The 18,763-nt window shown below is 38.6% G+C and overlaps 1 protein-coding gene across 1 annotated transcript in view; it reads right to left on the bottom strand.

Annotated features, from left to right (window-relative positions):
• Positions 1-11,027: 11,027 nt before the first annotated feature.
• LOC138817094 (guanylate-binding protein 7-like) overlaps positions 11,028-18,763 on the bottom strand; it is a 35,254-nt gene continuing 27,518 nt past the window's right edge. Inside the window, exon 10 of the mRNA XM_070007496.1 lies at positions 11,028-11,109. Within this exon, the coding sequence (XP_069863597.1) occupies positions 11,041-11,109 (69 nt within the window). The 3' untranslated portion in view covers positions 11,028-11,040. The remainder of the gene's footprint in view (positions 11,110-18,763) is intronic.

Genomic DNA, 18,763 nt, shown 5'->3' with positions numbered 1-18,763 from the left:
CACTCTTGCTTCTGAATTTCTTTTTGAGGAAATTGCCAGGAATTCCCATTTCTTGTAGCATCCTAGCCTGTCTTTTCTAAGTGATGGGGACTGACTCACAATCTCACTAGTGTTCATCCCTGTCTGCACTGACTGCACTCTTGGGGCTCTTGAACCAAGGTAAGTTCTGATTATGACTGTTCCTCACTCCACCCACAGAAGATCTCCCACTTCACCTTGGTCCTTTGAACCCAGTTGTGCTGAAAAATTCAAACTGCAAGTTGAAAGATTTGGGGATCTTTGGTTCACGTTATTAGCTCTGGTTATCAGATACCATGCCAAAGATTTGACCAAGGTTTTATGTTACAATGATAAAATCCTCACATTACACTCTGTCATTCACGAGGCAATTAACTTTTTGAAAACCTACCTGCAGCCATGGGAAGTACTTCATGAAATAGTGGGAATGGGACCTTGGGGTTCTATCGAAGGCCACTGGCACAGTGAGAAAAGGGCAGAATACTCTCTAGAGTTGTCCCAAGGAGGGCAACAGTTCCAGTCCTAGAACAAGGACCAGGGGTCCTAAGCTACTTGGCTTAGGATCCCTTGCTCACCTCTACCTTCTCCTGATTGTCATACTCTAAAGGCACTGAAGATACTGTTTCTAACTATTCTCATGCTAATCAACTCTCACTTTGTGTCTACTCAGAGATTAGGGCTTCCTGTACTAGATCATTAACTGTACAAGTGACTCTTCCAAATAGTTATCATGTTTTTTTTCAAATTCTTTATTGTGATTAAGTGATTACATAATTTCCCAAATTTCACAATAGTGATGCTTAAAGTAACAAACACATTGTAACTTTCCTGGGGCAAATTGTCTATCGTGGTCTATAACATTTATGAGTTCTATGAGCTTTTCGACACAGTTATTTCTTCCACATTGGGTGGTATGTATATTTCTTTTGTTTTGCATAGCATGAGCTGTTCCCTCTTTTCCACCTGCTTCCTCCCTCCCATCGCTGCCATTGAGTTGCTTAGTTTGTTTTTATCCATGTCCAGTGCAGCTGATAGGTCCTGCTGTTGTATGTTTTTCCCTGATTCCCTCTAGTTCTTTGTGGTCCTCCTCGTTTCCCTCCTGTGTGCACATATTTACCATATATGAGATCAGCAGCATGGGGTTTTTTAGTAGTGATTCGACCAGATTGAGTGGAAGACCTTTGTTTCTTAAGACTTGTTAATTTTGTCATATCACTTAACATTTTGGATTTAACATCCACTTATCAGGGAGACCATGTGCTATTTGTTTCTTTGCTCTTGGCTTTCCTCACTCAACATGATTTCTTCTAGCTCCATCTAGTTCTCCATTTGTAATAGCCCCACAAAAATAAAATACCTAGGAATTAACCAAAGAAGTGAAGGACCTCTATGATGAAAACTTTAAAAACCTGAAAAAGGATATGAAAACAGAACTTAGAAAATAGCAATAACTCCCATGCTCCTGGATTGGAAAGATCAACATTATGAAAATGGCAATAATTCCCAACACTATCTACAAATTCAACAAGATACCTATCAAAATTCTAACCTCATTCTTCAAGGAAATAGAAGAGGCAATCCAAAAATTCATATGGAACAATAAAAGACCCCGAATAGCAAAAACGTTCCTCAATGGAAAGAACACTGCTGGAGGAATATCAATACCAAATTTCAAACTCTACTATAAACCCATAGTAATCAAAACAGCTTGGTACTGGCGCAAGAACAAGCCTCAGGACCAATTGAATAGAAGTGAAAACCCAGAAATGAACCTACAGACTTATAGCTATCTAATCTTCGATAAGGGAGCGAAAAACAATAGAATGGAAGAAAGACAGCCTCTTCAGTAAATGGTGCTGGCAAAATTGGTTAACTACTTGTAGAAAACTAAAGCTAGATCCTTATATATCACCCTGCACCAGAATCAACTCCAAATGGCTCAAAGCCCTCGAAGTCAAAGCAGACACTCTGAAAACATTACAGGATGGAATAGGAGAAACCCTAGGTCTCCTTGGCTCAGGCCGAAAATTTCTGAATACAGACCCGGAAACACAACAAATCAAAGAAAGGTTGGACAAATGGGATTGCATGAAGTTGCAGAGCTTCTGCATGGCAAAGGACATAGCTAGCAAGATCAATAGAAAGCCCACAGATTGGGAGAAGACCTTCACTAGCCATACAACAGACAAGGGTTTCCTATCTAAAATATACTTGGAACTCAAAAAATCAAATCCCCAACAACAAATCCTCAAAGAAACAACTGCCCAATAAATAAGTGGGCTAAAGACTTAAAGAGAAACTTCTCTGAAGAGGAAAGAAGGATGACCAATAGACACATGAAGAAATGCTCAACCTCCCTAGCCATAAAGAAAATGCAAATCAAAACAACATTAAGATACCACCTCACAGCAGTTAGAATGGCAAAAATCAAGAACTCTAATAACAACAGATGCTGAAGGGGATGTGGACAGAAGGGAACCTTACTGCATTGTTGGTGGGAGTGTAAACTTGTTCAACCACTTTGGAAAGTAGTATGGAGGTTCCTCAAAAGACTCCACATAGAACTCCCCTATGACCCAGCAATCCCACTTTTGGGCATTTACCCAAATGTTTACAAACAAGACCACACTAAAGCTACCAGTACAACTGTTTATTGCAGCACTATTTATTATAGGTAAGATATGGAACCAACCCAGATGCCCTTCAGTAGATGAATGGATCAAGAAAATGTGGTATATATACACAATGGAATTCTATGCCTCCATCAGAAAGAATGACATTGCCCCATTTGTTAGGGAATGGAAAAGCTTGGAAAAAATTATATTAAGTGAAGTAAGCTAAGCCCAAAGAACATAAGTCCCATGGTTTCCCTTATTTGCAATATCTATTATATGTCTGAGTCAAGCAGAAAAGGTCAGATAAATTGATGTTAGGGAAATGAACCCTAAGATATGTACTCAGTTTTTTTTCTTTCATGCGATTGTTTCTAATGCTTTTATAAGATTATTTCTTTGTTTCTTTGTATATCCCTCCCCAACAGTATAACCCGTACTTTCACTGTATTTGATGTCGGTATAATTTGTGGAGGGGAAGGGGAAAAACCAGTCATTTAAATAAAGATTCAAGTGGACCTGTTGCAACAATGAGAAGTACAAGTTGTTATGTCGAAAAGGAACTTTACAACTTTGGTGGAGGGTGGGCGGGGAGGATTGGGTGAGAGGGCAGGGGGAGGATGGGAAGGGGAAACAAAGGAGGAGGCAATAATGCTTGATAAGAAATGTACTCATTATCTTGCCCATGTAATTGTAACCCCTCTGTACAGTATTTTCACAATTAAAAATATATAAGAATAAAAAATAAATACTTAAAAAAAAGAAGGTCAATAGTTAGCTTTCTGAGGACCCTCCAGACTGCTTGCCAAAGTGGTTGTATAAGTGTACATTCCCCACGAGCAGTGTAGTAGGGTTATTCTTTCTCTGCATCCCTTCCAGCATTTGTCACTGGCTGACTTTAGGATGTGTGCCATTCTGACTGGTATAAGGTGGTATCTCAGGGCTGTCTTAATTTACATTTCCTTTGTAATAAGGGATGATGAAAATTTCCTCTTGTGTTTCTTTGCCATTTTTATCTCTTCTTCAAAGAAGTCTCTCTTTAGTTCCCTTGCCCATTTACTAATTGGTTTGTTAAGTTTGGCAGGGATTAGTTTCTTGAGTTCCCTGTATATACTTGATATTAAACCCTTGTCTGATATATTGCTGGTAAATATTTTTTCCCAGTTAGTTGGTTGTCTTTCTAGCTTGGTTGCTATAACTTTAGCTGTGCAGAAACTTCTTAGTTTAAGGTAGTCCCATTTGTCGAGTCTCTCTCCAATTTGTTATGACCCTGGGACTCTGTTCAGGAAGTTCCTGCCTGTGCCTATAAGTTCAAGTGTCTCTCCTACTCTGTCCTGCAGTAGTTTCAGAGATTCAGGTTTAATGTTAAGGTCTTTAATCCATTTTGAGTTGATGTTGGTGCATGGTGATAGGCTTGGGTCCACTTTTAGGTTTCTGCATATGGCCTCCTAGCACCAGTAGTTGAAGAGGATGTGTTTCCTCCACTGCATGTCTTTGGCTCCTTTGTAGGCTGACTGTAAGTGTGTGGTTTTATTTCTGGATTTTCTATTCTATTCTATTCCATTGGTCTTCCGGTCTGTTTTTGTGCCAGTACCATGCTGTCTTTGTTATTATGGCTCTGTAGTAGAGTTTGAAGTCCGTCATCAAGATCCCTCCCATGTTGTCTTTTCTGCCAGTATTGTTTTGGCTATTCTAAGTCTTTTGTTGTTCCATATGAATTTTTGGACTGTTTTCTGTATTTCAGTGATGTATATCATTGGGATTTTAATAGGAATTGCATTGGATTTGTATATTAATTTTGGCAGTATTGCCATTTTCACTATATTAAGTCAGCCTACCCCAGAGCATGGAAGGTCTTTTCATTTACTGGTGTCTTCTGCAATTTCTTTCTTTATGTTTTTATAGTTTTCATTAAATAGTTCTTTTACATCTTTGGTTAGGTTAATTACTAAATATTTTATTTAGGGGGGAGTTATTGTGAGTGGGGTTGCTTCCTTTATTTCCCTCTCTGCTTGTATATTGTTGGTATACAGGAAGGCCACTGATTTTTGTGGCTTGATTTTGTATCCTGCTACTTTGCTGAAGTGGTTTATAATTTCTAAGAGTTTGGGGATGGAGTTTTTGGGATTGTGAAGGCATAGCATCATGTCATCTGCAAAAACGGATAGTTTAACTTCTTCTTTCCCTATGTTGATCCCTTTAATGTCTTTTCCTTCCTTATTTTCCTGGCTAAGGGTTCCAAAACTATATCAAAGAGGTGTGTAGACAGTGGGTATCCTTGCCTTGTTCCTGGTTTTAGGAGAATTAGTTGTCCTTTTTCCCCATTAAGTATAATACTGGCTATTGGTCTGTCGTATATGGCTTTTAATGTTGTAAGGAATGTTTCTTCTATTCCTATTTTCTCCAAACCTTTTAAAATGAATGAATGTTGTATCTTATGAAAAGCCTTTTCTGTGTCAGTGGAGATAATCATGTGGTTCTTGACCTTGGATCTGTTGATGTGTTGGATTACATTTACTGATTTATGTATGTTAAACCATCCCTGCATCTCTGGGATGAACCCAACCTGGCCGTAGTGTATGTTTCTTTTTATGTGTTTTTGGATTCTGTTAGCTAGAATTTTGCATCTGTGTTCATCAAGGAGATTGGTCGGTAGTTCTCTTTTTTTGTTGGGTCTTTGCCTGGTTTGGGGATGAGTGTGATATTGGCATCTTAGAATGTGTTTGGGATAGCTCCCTCTTTTTCTACTTCTCCAAAGAGCTTGAGGAGTATAGGTATTCATTCTTTTTTAAAGGTTTTATAGAATTCTGTTGTGAATCCATCTGGTCCTGGACTTTTCCTTGTTGGAAGACTTCTTATTGCTTCCTATATCTCGTTGTAAGGTGTCGGCTTATTTATTTGATTTACTTCTTCTTTGCTCAGTCTGGGCAACTTGTATTTCTCTAAAAGTGCATCGATTTCTACTAGGATTTCTTTTTAGGGAGTATAACGTTTGAAAATAGTTCTTTATAATTGTACGGATGTCTTGGGTATTTGTTGTGATTTTTCCCATGGCATCCATGATCTTGTTAATTTGGGTTTCCTCTCTTTTCTTAATTAATCTTGCCAGAGGTCCATCAATTTTATTTATTTTTTCAAAGAACCAGCTTTTTATTTTATTAATTTTATTTATAATTTTCAAATGGTTATCATTTAACAAAACAGGAAATTGAGAATATTTGGGCAGACAAAAGAAGCTCACATAATTAGTGATTTTTTTCCAACTTTTCTCAGAATTGGGTTCAATTTTGCCAGAGCCCCACTTACACACTGAGTAGCAGTTTTACAATCTGAGCAGCTGCTTTTTGGAACTTATGTAAGAATCTTATCTTAGGAGCAACCGATTCCACAAAAGAACAAAAATTCTGTCATTATTATGATGTTTATCTATGTCTTATGGCAGTAATTTCTACTCAAGACTCAATTTCCTATCATCAGTGATCAAAAAAGAGGCAACACCAAACAAAATACAAAACAAAACTCGACACAAAACTTTTGCCAACACGAAACAGAATTTAACCAACAGAATCTCCATGCTTAAACATTGATTAACAGGAGCAGAAAAGCTTTAAAACAATTTTCGTAAAGTGACACCGTAGCATACAAATTGACCTTTGAACACATGGGTGAATGTAGAAGGAGAAACCACGGTAAAACAGTGGGGGGGTCACATGAAAACCCTATGGTCATTGTCTTTTCCTAGATGGATATCAGTCTCCAGAGCCTACAAAAATAATTGGGGGACGTTACGAAACCAGATTTTCAAGAGGAGGAGATGGCCCTTCTAAATTCTTGTAGACTACACTTTTTTGTTTGTTTCCAGAGTGAAGGTACAGAAAGAAAAACTAATTTTTCCTTCTATTTTTAATATATTTTTTATTGTCCAGAGGGGTTACAGTTACTGCCTCCTATTTTTGTTCACATAATTTTCTGGCCTTGGGTTTGACATTCTCTTTCTAGCTCTGTACTTGACTTTTATCTCCCCCTCCCTTTACCTCATCTGCCAGGAACATTGTGATCTCTTCTTAACTAAAAGCTATGTACATATGACCAGATAAGATGATGTTAAGTGAAATGAACCTCAAGACAGGGACATAATGCTTTTTTCTTTCTTGCTTTGTTTTTTTAAATACTTCTAATGTACTATGTGATTTTTTTGTTTCTTTTGTATGTTCTTCCCCCATGGTATAACCCCTGTTTTCACTGTATTTGATTTGGGTGCCCTGCATCTTGTATATACACTTTTCTAATTTGGACAGGGGAAGGGAAAAAACAAAATGCTTAAATAAGGATACATTGTAACCATGAGATGTGCAAGACACTATGTTGAAAACAAACTTTACAACTTATGGGAGGGAGGGAGGATTTGGGGAGGTGGGGAGGAAAGGGATGGTAGGGGAAAAACAAAGGGAAAGTAACAATGCTTGATAGGAAATGTACTCATTACCTTACTCATGTAACTGTAACCCTCTGTGCACTATTTTTACAATAAAAACATATTAAGAAAAAAAGAGTTCCCTGACAAACAGAGAAGGAGTATCTGCTTCCCTATCTGCCTAATGTTTAATTGCCTTACATCAAAACTAGGGAGAAACGGGAAAAAGAGAAAAGTTTCTTGTTCCCACACAGGAAATGGGAAATAAATACTATTCTGGCCTGATTTCTGAATTCCAAAGGAACACAATGTGGAGATCTAACATTCTATGTAGAGAAAAAAAATATCTACTAATGCACTGTGCCAAATAGTTTTTCTAATAATGAGGAATTCAGTGTATTATATATTAATGTTTCAGCAAAGAAATTAAAAACCATGTGATCTCTATTGATTTCAGTAAAAATGGAGTAGCTTTTAATAATGCACTTGAAAATACATTACAAATGCTAAAAGTGATTTTTTTGTAGGAAAGTGCTATTAAATGACTAAACTTCCTTATTTGATGCTATGTTTCATTTAGTTTGGTTTAGTTTTGTTTTTGCTGGCTAAGCTTACTTGATCAGCTAGTGCAGTACCACTTGACAATGTCTCCAGCTTGGCTTTTTAATACTCAATTAGAGATAGAGTCTCACAGACTTTGCTTCCCAGGATAGCTTCAAATTGTGATCTTCTGGATCTCAGCCTTCTGAGTAGCGAGGCTGACATGCATGAGCCACTGAAGCCCATGTTTTAGATCTTAAATAGCCTTCAATGCCTCATATGTTGAAGGCTGAAAGTGTTGTTGACATATGGAAACAGCTTAATGTGGTGGAGCCTAAAGGAAGGAAGGAAGATCACTAGGGAAATGCTCTTAAAGGGACCTGGGATTCTTTACCTTTTTTTTTCTTTCCTTACTGGCCACCATGGAGTAAACAGTCTTCTATCATGTGCTGCCAGAGGCCCATGAGTATGTGTTCAACCAACCACAAACTGAAATCTCTGAACTGAGCCCAAATAAATCTTTCTTCTTTAATTCATTATCTTGGGTATTTTGTCACAGCAGTAAACTGACTAATGCAAAAGAGGATGTGGATAAGGTGTTTCCCCAAGAAACTTGTTTTGTTGGTTCCCAGTGTTTACTACTATCACTTAAAGTTTCTTTATGTGGGATAGTTGGCTTGACCCATTGGGCCATTATTTTCAGGCCCATTGTTGGTTCTCAAAGTACATCATGACTTGTTGTAAAGCCTGTGAAGACCAATACATTGTAATGCTGGTAGGTACAAAATGACTCCTACTTTACTCCTAAGCTCCTAGAATCAACAAAGTTTCCCAGATCAGGCTTTATTGTTCTCTGATTCTGGGTCTATGTTGATAAAGGCTCAGTATTTCATCACCTCTTTAATTTACACCTTGATCTGTTTCAGAAAAGCCTATATCTAAGGGGCTCGAGTCCTGGACCATGAACTAAATGTCAAAGAAAGAAGGCTCAAAAGTCCAAGAGCTGCTACAATGCTTGATTACTTTGATTAGGTAGTCTCTTCTGAACTAACTGTTAACTTGTCTAAAATACTAGTGTCTAAAAGGTACTATCATAATTCCTTGACTTGTTCATTAAAGAAAACTATACTTCCTTTCTAACCCTGCCAGCCTTTTCCTTTTATTCCCTTCTAGTGGCTATTTTTTAATATATTTTTTATTGTAAAAATAGTGAACAGAGGGGTTACAGTTACATGAGTAAAGTAATTAGTACATTTCCTATTGAGCGTTGTTACCTCCTCCTTTGTTTATCCCTACCATCCCTTCCCTCCCCACCTTTCCAGTGGCTATTGTTTTGTGCTTCAGCAAAAATCATCTGGCCTTCAATATAATGATCACAATTTATAAATGGCTTTTTTATTAAATATCATTCTGCTGCTTGAATGAATGTCTAAGGAATAATATTTGAGATATTCAGTACCTCAGTAGATGTGTTTTAAGATGAGGTATTTTAAAAGAAAACATGGAAATGCTTTTGTGACTTTTTTGATTATGAAGCAAGCACTCTTATTGTTAAAAGTATACATAACATTTAGAAAATGATAAAGTAAATCTAATTTCAATGAGTAGCATTATAGTCACCATTTAGTTTATTTTTCTGCTCTTATTTCTGCTCTTATAGAATTAGGAAAATAAGACTCTAAGCTAGGTTTTATGAGACTATTTGTCAGGAGCTAATTCAGATAAATGGAAACAGAAAATAATCTAGCCTTATTATAGTTAAAATGAACAACAACAACGATAATGACAAGAGTGAAGCCTGATTTTTATTTTGGAATAACTTTTCAGACAAAAGATTTTTTTATATATGCTTTTTATTGTAAAATGCTGTACAAAGGGGTTACAGTTACATGAGCAAGGTGATGAGTACATTTCCTATTGAACATTGCTACCTCCTCCTTTGTTTTTCACCTACCATCCCTTCCCTCCCAACCTCCCTAACACCTCTCTTCCCCACCCCAAGTTGTAAAGTTCATTTTCAACATAGTGTCTTGTACATCTCATTATTACAATGGGTCAACCTGTATCCTTATTTCAGCATTTTGTTATTTCCCAAATTTGGAAAATGTATATACAAGATGCAGGGCACCGACATCAAATACAATGAAAACAAGGGTTATACCATGGGGGAAGAACATACAGAAGAAACAAAAACATCATATAGCAGACTCCACTGCTGAATGCATCGAGGTGGGTCATTACCAGGTTCTCTAGACCTTCAAATAGGAAACAAACTTTGATTTGCTTTAGATACAGAAGAGAAAAAAAGTTATACTGTGGAATTCTAAACATGTCCACAAACTGCAGTTTGCCTCATATATAACATGGGCATCACTGGAAGCCTGATACAAATACACAGTCTCAGGACTCCCCTCTGACTCAGGAAGCAGAGCCTTCTCTTTGGCAAGAGATCTCTGTGACATATATGCATACTTAAGGCTGGGAAAACACCTTCTCAGACAAAGTAGAACTGTGTGTATTAATTATGTGTCCATTTATTTTTCAGGCCCATTCACTTTTTTGTAAATGTGTTCTTCAACACTCTTCTTAATGAATAATACAGTCCCAATCAAATGAAGCCAGTTATTTAATCTAGTTCAGTGTTCTAATAGAACTTGGGGGTGAATGAGATTTTCTGTCTGTGTTTTTCACTGTGGTAGGTATCAGCTTTATATAACAATTGAGCCCTCCATATATATTCATATGGTCTGAATTTTAAACATTCTTTAATCAACTTACATTCAAATTAAGCAGATATGTATGTGACTTTCAATACTAAATCAGGTCATGGGAGATTAGATTTGTAGGGAAGTATTAAGAGGTTCTTATCTTTGATCTTTTCCCAACCAAATCCATTATGCACAAAAATATTAGGAATTTTTTGAGACTATATAGAACTTATTAAAAATCATGAAAAAAATCATTGCAATAGGTTGTACACTTATCAAAACTAAAATGAGGTGGAATTTTTACCCTCTAAAGAGAGGAAGAACTGGGAAGGGGACTCATGAGGTCCATTGACTCCTGGAAGAGTTTTGGTCTTGGAATGCCTGAAGATGTAAGAACAGAATTCTACTTGTTGCATAAATCTGGTTGCAGAATGTAGTGCATTACCAAACAGTTGTCCACTTGAGTAAATTTCTTTTAATAATCATTTCTCCTTGGAAAAATCTTTGAAAAACATTCAGAACAGATAGTACTTTTCATCCTCCTTACTAGTAACTGGATCATTGGGAAGGTGGAGAAAGAGGAGTACCTGGTAGATTATTAATGTATTATTTAAAAGTTTCTTGAAGTAGTTGAGCACTCACGACTCATGCATGCAATCATAGCTGTATTTGGGAGGTAGAATAGAGAAGAACTGAAAACAGAAGCCCAGGCAGAAATATCTGCAAGTCTGTATCTCCCAAATAGCCATCAAACAACATGGTAGCATGGCTCAGTAGTAGAGTCAAATGGAGTGTGAGATGAGACCCTGTAGTCAAACTGCAAAAAGAAGAAAAATTATTCAAATAAATGTTCCTTGTCCTCTTCATATTTGCTCTATGCAGCCTTAAAATACTTAAGTAGGAGGATGGAAACAGTTTCATTTTTAAAAAGCAACAAAAACTTCATTCTAGTACAGAGAATATTTCAATTAAAATTAAATGTATTGCTGGAAGGCAGTGGCTCACTACTATAAATCTAGCTACTCAGGAGCTGAGATCTGAATATCATGGTTCAAAACCAACCTGGGCTGGAAGGTTCTTGAGACTCTTATCTCCAATTTAGCTCCAAACAAAGCTGGAAGTAGAGTTGTGGCTCAATTGGTAGAGGATTAACTTTGAACAAAAAAGCTCAGGGACAGTGCTCATGCCCTGAGTTCAAGCCCCAGTACTGCGATACAAAAATCAAAAATTAAATGTATTGAGGAAGTTACTAAACAAGAATTATTTCTTAGGAACAAACCAGAAAATAGAAATAAGAAACTGAATGTAAGCACCTGCACAAAAGTATTAATTCTCAGTCTTTATCCTCCCTGTTTCATATTCAGCAGTTCATTTACTTTGGTTGGGATACAAGGAATTCTTCAGGTACTCATCTGCTGTGAGAGGTTGTCTATCCACCTCCAGCTAAATGTACCGATTGGCCATTCTTAGTTCTATGTATTTTAAATTTTTATTATTTTTAAGTAGTTTGACAAAGGAGTTATAATTCAACAAAGCATTGTATGAGAAAATGCATCTTGGTCAATGCCACAGTTGTTTTCTTTTTCTTTTGTCAGTTGTGGGGCCTGAACTCTGGGCCTGGGTGCTCTCCTTCAGCTCTTCAGCTCAAGGCTAGCACTCTACCACTTGAGTTACAGCAACACTTCTCGCCTTTTCTGCTTATGTGGTGATGAGAAATTGAACCCAGGGCCTCATGCATGCAAGGCAAGCCCTCTACCACTGAGCCACATTTCCAGCAAATGTCACAGTTTTGACCATTCTCACTTCTCCCTGTCAACCCTCCGCTTCACTCATTTTCTTAATTTTGTACAATATACATTGACTTTTATATGGTTATGCACTGTCATTTTACCCCCTTTCTAACCTTCATTCATACACACACACACACACACACACACACACACACACACACACACACACACACACACACACACACACACACATACACACTGTATTATGAGGAGAAAATGCATCAAAATTAGCCAGATGCTGGAGGCTCATGCCTGCAATCCTAGCTAGTCATGAGGTCATAATCTGAGGATCCCAGTTCAAAGCCAACCCAGGAGGAAAGTCTGTGAGACTCTTAACTCCAATTAACCACCAGAAAACCAAATGGCTCAAAGTGGTAGAGCACTAGCCTTGAGCAAAAAGGGACACTGCCCAGGCCTTGAGTTCAAGCTCCACTACTGACCAAAAATATAAAGCATTTGTGTGCTTGAAATGAATATGTAACTTGGGCAAACAAGACAGGAAAAAGGAAGTACTTGCTAGAATTAATCTTCTGAGCAGGTGAGAGTAGATGGGACCAGGAAGAACAGTGGGGAGAATCTTTGGACTTTAGTTGATACTGTGTATAAATTTGAGATTAGATATTTGGCAATGAAAATTGGTAATATTCTTCAAGGAATGAATTAGGCCCTTAAAAGAAGGCTTTTTTCACTTGTCCTATTATTACTTCTATACAAATGGTCTTTGTCCGAAAAGAAAACTTACCAGTGTTCTGTCCCACAAGACAATTCATGAGATAGGAATTTCCTGTACAATATAACCCAACAATGTCTACCACCACCAAAGGTTGAGATATCTTTTCCAGAATGCTCAAAGCTTCTGGATTCACTATCAGCTGTTTTTTTCATAGTTTCAGTTAGAAAAATGGGAGCCTGTATGGCAGACACAGAACACAAAAACCTGAAACTCAAAAAGCCACAGGTACATGATTTTGAAGTCATTTCCCATTATGGAAGGTACATATCAGCTTTCTGCTTGTGAATCATGATCCTAACTTTCCAAGTTTTGGATGCTTCTAGAGGATAAATAAAGCGAAGCATGTCAAGACCCGGTAAAGATGCTTTATCTTATAACTAAAAATACTTCCAAAATCATTGTTGAATATTTGAAAAATAGATTAAAATAGCAAATCATTGATGACAGGGCTCTGAGAACACATATATTTTGGGGTTAGTAGTGGGAGAATGTACCATGATAAAGTTGAAAATTGGTGAAAGAAGGTTCCAAACATTCCATAAGAACTTAATGTGTCATTAATTCAGTGACTATTGATGGAATATGAACCATGGGCAGGACACTGGCTTAAGTGTCTTTTATCAAGGAATGATGGAGTGGATATTAATTGAAGTGAGGGAAACAGATATAAAGCTGTATACATATATATATATATGTATTTGTCTATGTGTATGCATTATAATAATTTTCTTATCTTTAAGAAGCTGTACTTTAGGAAGTGGCACTGTGGCTCAAGTGGTAGGGTGCTCGCCTTGAGCTGAAAGCTGAGGGACAGTGCCCAGGTCCAGAGTTCAAGCCCACGACCAAACAAAAAAAAAAAGAAGCTGTACTTTATACTGCCTTAAAACCCCCTTAGGGTTTATGTAACATGTCAGTTTATGAGTACAATGGATCTTGTGCAATGTCACGCCTTTCATCATTCTCCCCAACTTTCCTAATTCTACCTGTATCCTCAATTTTCAGTTCCATTGTCACATGTAAACACTAAATATTATCACTGTATTCTTCTATGTTTTTCTCCCTTCCTCTTATATCCCCAACACCTCAAATTCCAGTTTCCTGGTAATCATTTTGTTAGTCTATGAGTTAGTTGTTCAAAAGACTTCCACCAGACAATGGCAATTTTTAGAAGAAAATAAGCATAAACTAGGGTAGACAGGGGCTGGGAAGGTGGCTCAGTGGTAGAGCGCTTGCCTTGCATGCATGAGGCCCTGGGTTCGATTCCTCAGCACCACATAAGCAAAAAGAAAAAAGCCGTACGTGGCACTGTGGCTCAAGTGGTAGAGTGCTAGCCTTGAGCTGAAGAACCGAGGGACAGCGCCCAAGCCCAGAGTTCAGGCCCCATGACTGGACCCTCCCCCCCAAAAAAAATAGGGTAAGATGATGGGACTTGAATTATATTTACCACAGTAAGAAAAACCTCCATGACAATGAGAGATAATGAAGACTCTCCTTGACTGATGAGAATAGATGTCTGCAATTAGTCAGGAAAGCAATGAGGACAGGAGGAGGGATGATAGAAAAAGCTACTCCACAGATGAGCCTCTACAAGGATATCAAGGTTTGGAATCTCTATCTTAGAAAGGGCTTTCTCTTTGGGTTCCCATGGATGAGGGCTGGAAGAACTCATGAACTTCTCAGTATTCCTGCTGGGCCCTGCGGTAGCTGAGGGTGGATGCCGATAGACCAAGCAGCACACCCTGGGGAATCAAGACAAATGCTTTTTGTCTTATAGCCATAGAGGCATCATTCATACTGAGCCTTCCCAGGTACTGTGTTTGTCAACAAACAAGATAACACCACCAAAAAGCAATTTGTTTTTCATGGACTGTCGCTGCACAATTTCTGTTGTTTTTCTGTCGCTGTTCCTGGAATAGAATTTGTGGTATAAAACAACCTATAATGACTATTGTAGTTATAAATTATTTCAAGAGAGTGGTAAAGAAAGCTTACAATTTTTTTTTATGTTTTCTCTATTTTGCCTTTCTATCGTTCTCTCTCCATCTCCCTCTCCTCTCTTTCTCCCTCTCCTACACCCCCCCCTTTTTTTTTGCTGGTCCACTGGCTTGAACTCTGGGCCTGGATGGTTTCTGAGCTTCTTTTCCTCAAGGGTAGCAACCCTAACACTTGAGCCACTGATGCAATCCTGGCTTTTTCTCAAGTTTATTGGATATAAGAGTCTCATGGATTTTCCTTACTGTGCTAGCTTTGAACTGTGGTCCTTGGATCTCAGTAGCTAGGATTTCAGGCATGAGCCACCAGAACCCAGCATCTCTCCCTTTCTCTCTCTTCTCATTAGCTACTGACTGTAAGGCAGGGCTCAGGTACTCAAGCCAAGAATCTCTCAAATCTAAACTACAGAATTAGAACCAGGTACCTGTATTAGATAGCCAACACGGTAAAAGAGTTTGCAAAAGTGAATGCCCATAAATAAGGCCCAGGGATGGCTAAAAATGCTCAACCTAAATTTCCTCCAAGTTCTGCAAGCTATTTTGATGCCCTCCTTGGCGAACAACACATTTAAAATGTCTATACGCTGACACCTTATACTTATTTTTTAGCATTTAGCTTAGTTAGGGTGAGCATGAAATACTCCATGTAATTCATCTGTGCAGAATCCATGGAAGACTGCAAGGAGTCACCAGGAACTTGAGAGAGGCATATATTTAGCATTCAAACTGACTGAGGTGAGGACTCTCTCTGTTTCCCAATTAAACACAAGGGACAATCAGGAAATAACTGTGGGAGAAGGTCGAGAAGGTCAAGAAGGAGGTACTCTGCAGTAGTGCCTCTGTGAGGCAGCTGGGGTTTGGTTTATAAGTACCAGAGGAATTTCATCTCTTTTCCTGAGGACTAGGGTGGTGTAGACCCATCTATGTCCCACACAGGGTTCTTTGCTGATGTCCTGAGGGGGATGTAAAAGGAGGAACTGTGCATACAGGGGACAGAGGGTTCTGGTTCCCACAACACAGCTGAAGCTTTACAGAAAAAGGCTCTGAGCTGCCTGATACACAGGCCTGGGCAGACACCCTTTGGTCTTTCTCTGCCTTGGCCCACCTGCCAGAGTGAGTTTACATCCTTCATGAGGCATGTCACTCTTTGTTACCGTTACCTAACGGAAATGAGTAACAGAAACTCAGTTTGACAAACTTACCTGGTCCAGGATTTGCAAGCAGGAGGCAATTTCTCAGCTATCTGAGCTTTGAATGTCCTTCTGATTCTAGTTGGTTAGTAAATGTCTGTTCTTAGAAGCTGACAATCTAACTGACTGTCACAGACCTGTCAATAAGGGCTGAACCAAAGAAAAACCAAACTTAAAAGTCCATGCATTCCTTTCTTGTACTATTAACTGTTAGGTCCACCGAGGAAAACAGCCCCACCCCTCTTTCTCTTCCTGAAAGACAGTGCATAGCCTTGCACAAAAGTAACTAACAGTTAATCAACTGGGTGTGAGTCAGCAAAAGGTCCTCAGGCTCTAAGGCAACTTCCTTGTTTAATGCAGCCACATTTACTCTTGCCATACCTGATATAACTGCACACAGTAACTAAGTTAGGTTGTTATACCCTTCCCTAGAATGTAGCCTGGTGGTTTGTTTCTCCAAATAAATTCGCTTCTACCTCAACTGCCTAGTGGTCTCCTTTCACCAACTCTGACATCTGGTGCCAAAACCCAGGAGAGGTTAATGTCAGGATTCCGTGGATCTCCTCCTCTTCTCTTTCTGAGGGTCCATTGCCTCATGGCCACCTCTCCTAGCACCCACACTGCTGAAGAAAAGAATACCACATTGGACCTCCTATCTGTACCACTGCTGGCCGACATCCACTATACCGTATCCTCTCTACATTTGATGAGTGACTTCTATCTACAGATCCCTCGGTCTCTCTCTCTTTCTCTCTCTCTCTCTTTCTTGATGTGGTACTATGGCAGAAGGATTCTCTAAGCCTTTTGGCCATCTTCTCATTTCAGGGATGCCTAAGTTGAGAATTTGACTCTCAGTTGGAGATACCTCGGTGGGACTGGGATGCCTTCCATCCGTGCCTCTTTTTCCTCTTCATCCTTACTGGACTTTTAGTTGGGACATGCCCTTCCCTGGGAGTATCTCCTATGTTCCTTAACTACCCTCCTACTAATGGATTCCATAAAGCCAAATTGATCCTCTTTTTAACAGTATAAATCATTACAATATTCTCAGACAATTTCTGCCAACTCAAAGGTAAGTGGCTAGAGGTTCCATGTGTTCAGCCTTACTTTGCCCTCCACGCAAGTCCTTCTCCTTTACTCTTTCCTGAGTCTACTCACTTTAGAATCTAGACTCTTAATTTCTCCCTTAAAGTGAAACTCTTCCAGGAAGCTACAAAAGGCCCCCATGAGGAAACCCATACTCTTACCTCATCCCTACTAATGCTATCTAATCACTCAGTCACCCTTTAAGTTTTTCTTTCTGTAGATTCATTCTGGAAACAAACAAAAAAGTATGGTCTAAAAAAATTTAGAAGGGGGGGCTGGGAAGGTACTCAGTGGTAGAACACTTGCCTTGCATGCCTGAGGTCCTGGGTTCGATTCCTCAGCACCACATAAGCAAAAAGAAAAAATCCGGAAGTAGCACTGTGGCTCAAGTGGTAGACTGCTAGCCTTGAGCTGAAGAGCTGAGGGACAACACATAGGCCCAGAGTTCAGGCCCCACGACCGGACCCGCCCCGCCCAAAAAAAAAGAATTTAGAAGGGCCACCTCTTCCTCTTGAAAATCTGGTTTGGCAACATCCCCCAATTAGTTTTGTAGGCTCTGGAGACTGATATCCATCTAGGAAAAGACAATGACCATAGGGTGGGTTTTCTTGTTACCTCCCACTTTTGTAACAAGGTTAATCCTTCTACATTCACCTATGTGTTCAAAGGTCAATTTGTATGCTAAGGTGTCACTTTACGAAAATTGTTTTAAAGCTTTTCTGCTCCTGTTAATCAATGTTTAAGCATGGAGATTCTGTTGGTTAAATTGTTTCATGTCTTGAGTTTTGTTTTGTATTTTGTTTGGTGTTGCCTCTTTTTTGATCACTGATGATAGGAAATTGAGTCTTGAGTAGAAATTACTGCCATAAGACATAGATAAACATCATAATAATGACAGAATTTTTGTTCTTTTGTGGAATCGGTTGCTCCTAAGATAAGATTCTTACATAAGTTCCAAAAAGCAGCTGCTCAGATTGTAAAACTGCCACTCAGTGTGTAAGTGGGGCTTTGGCATAATTGAACACAATTCTGAGAAAACTTGGAAAGGAATCACTAATTATGCCAGTTTCTTTTGTCAGCCCAAATTTTCTCAATTTCCGGTTTTGTTAAATGATAACCATTTGAAAATTATAAATAAGCTGGTTCCTTGAAAAAATAAATAAAATTGATGGACCTCTGGCAAGATTAATTAAGAAAAGAGAGGAAACCCAAATTAACAAGATCAGTGATGCCATGGGAAAAATCACAACAAATACCCAAGATATCCAAACAATTATAAAGAACTATTTTCAAATATTATACTCCCTAAAAAAAAAGAAAACCTAGAAGAAATGGAGGCACTTTTAGAGAAATAAAAGATGCCCAGACTGAGCAAAGAAGAAGTAAATCAATTAAATAAGCCGACACCTTACAACGAGATATAGGAAGCAATCAGAAATCTTCCAACAAGGAAAAGTCCAGGACCAGATGGATTCACAACAGAATTCTATAAGACCTTGAAAGAAGAACGAATACCCATACACTTCAAGCTCTTTAGAGAAGTAGAAAAAGAGAGAGCTATCCCAAACACATTCTAAGATGCCAATATCACACTAATCCCCAAACCAGGCAAAGACCCAACAAAAAAAGAGAACTACTGACCAATCTCCTTGATGAACACAGATGCAAAATTCTAGCTAAC

Source organism: Dipodomys merriami, unplaced genomic scaffold, assembly GCF_024711535.1.
Source record: "Dipodomys merriami isolate MVZ:Mamm:240054 unplaced genomic scaffold, mDipMer1.0.p SCAF_7, whole genome shotgun sequence".
NCBI classification, from domain to species: Eukaryota; Metazoa; Chordata; class Mammalia; order Rodentia; family Heteromyidae; genus Dipodomys; species Dipodomys merriami.
This window is presented reverse-complemented; position numbering and strand designations above follow the sequence as displayed.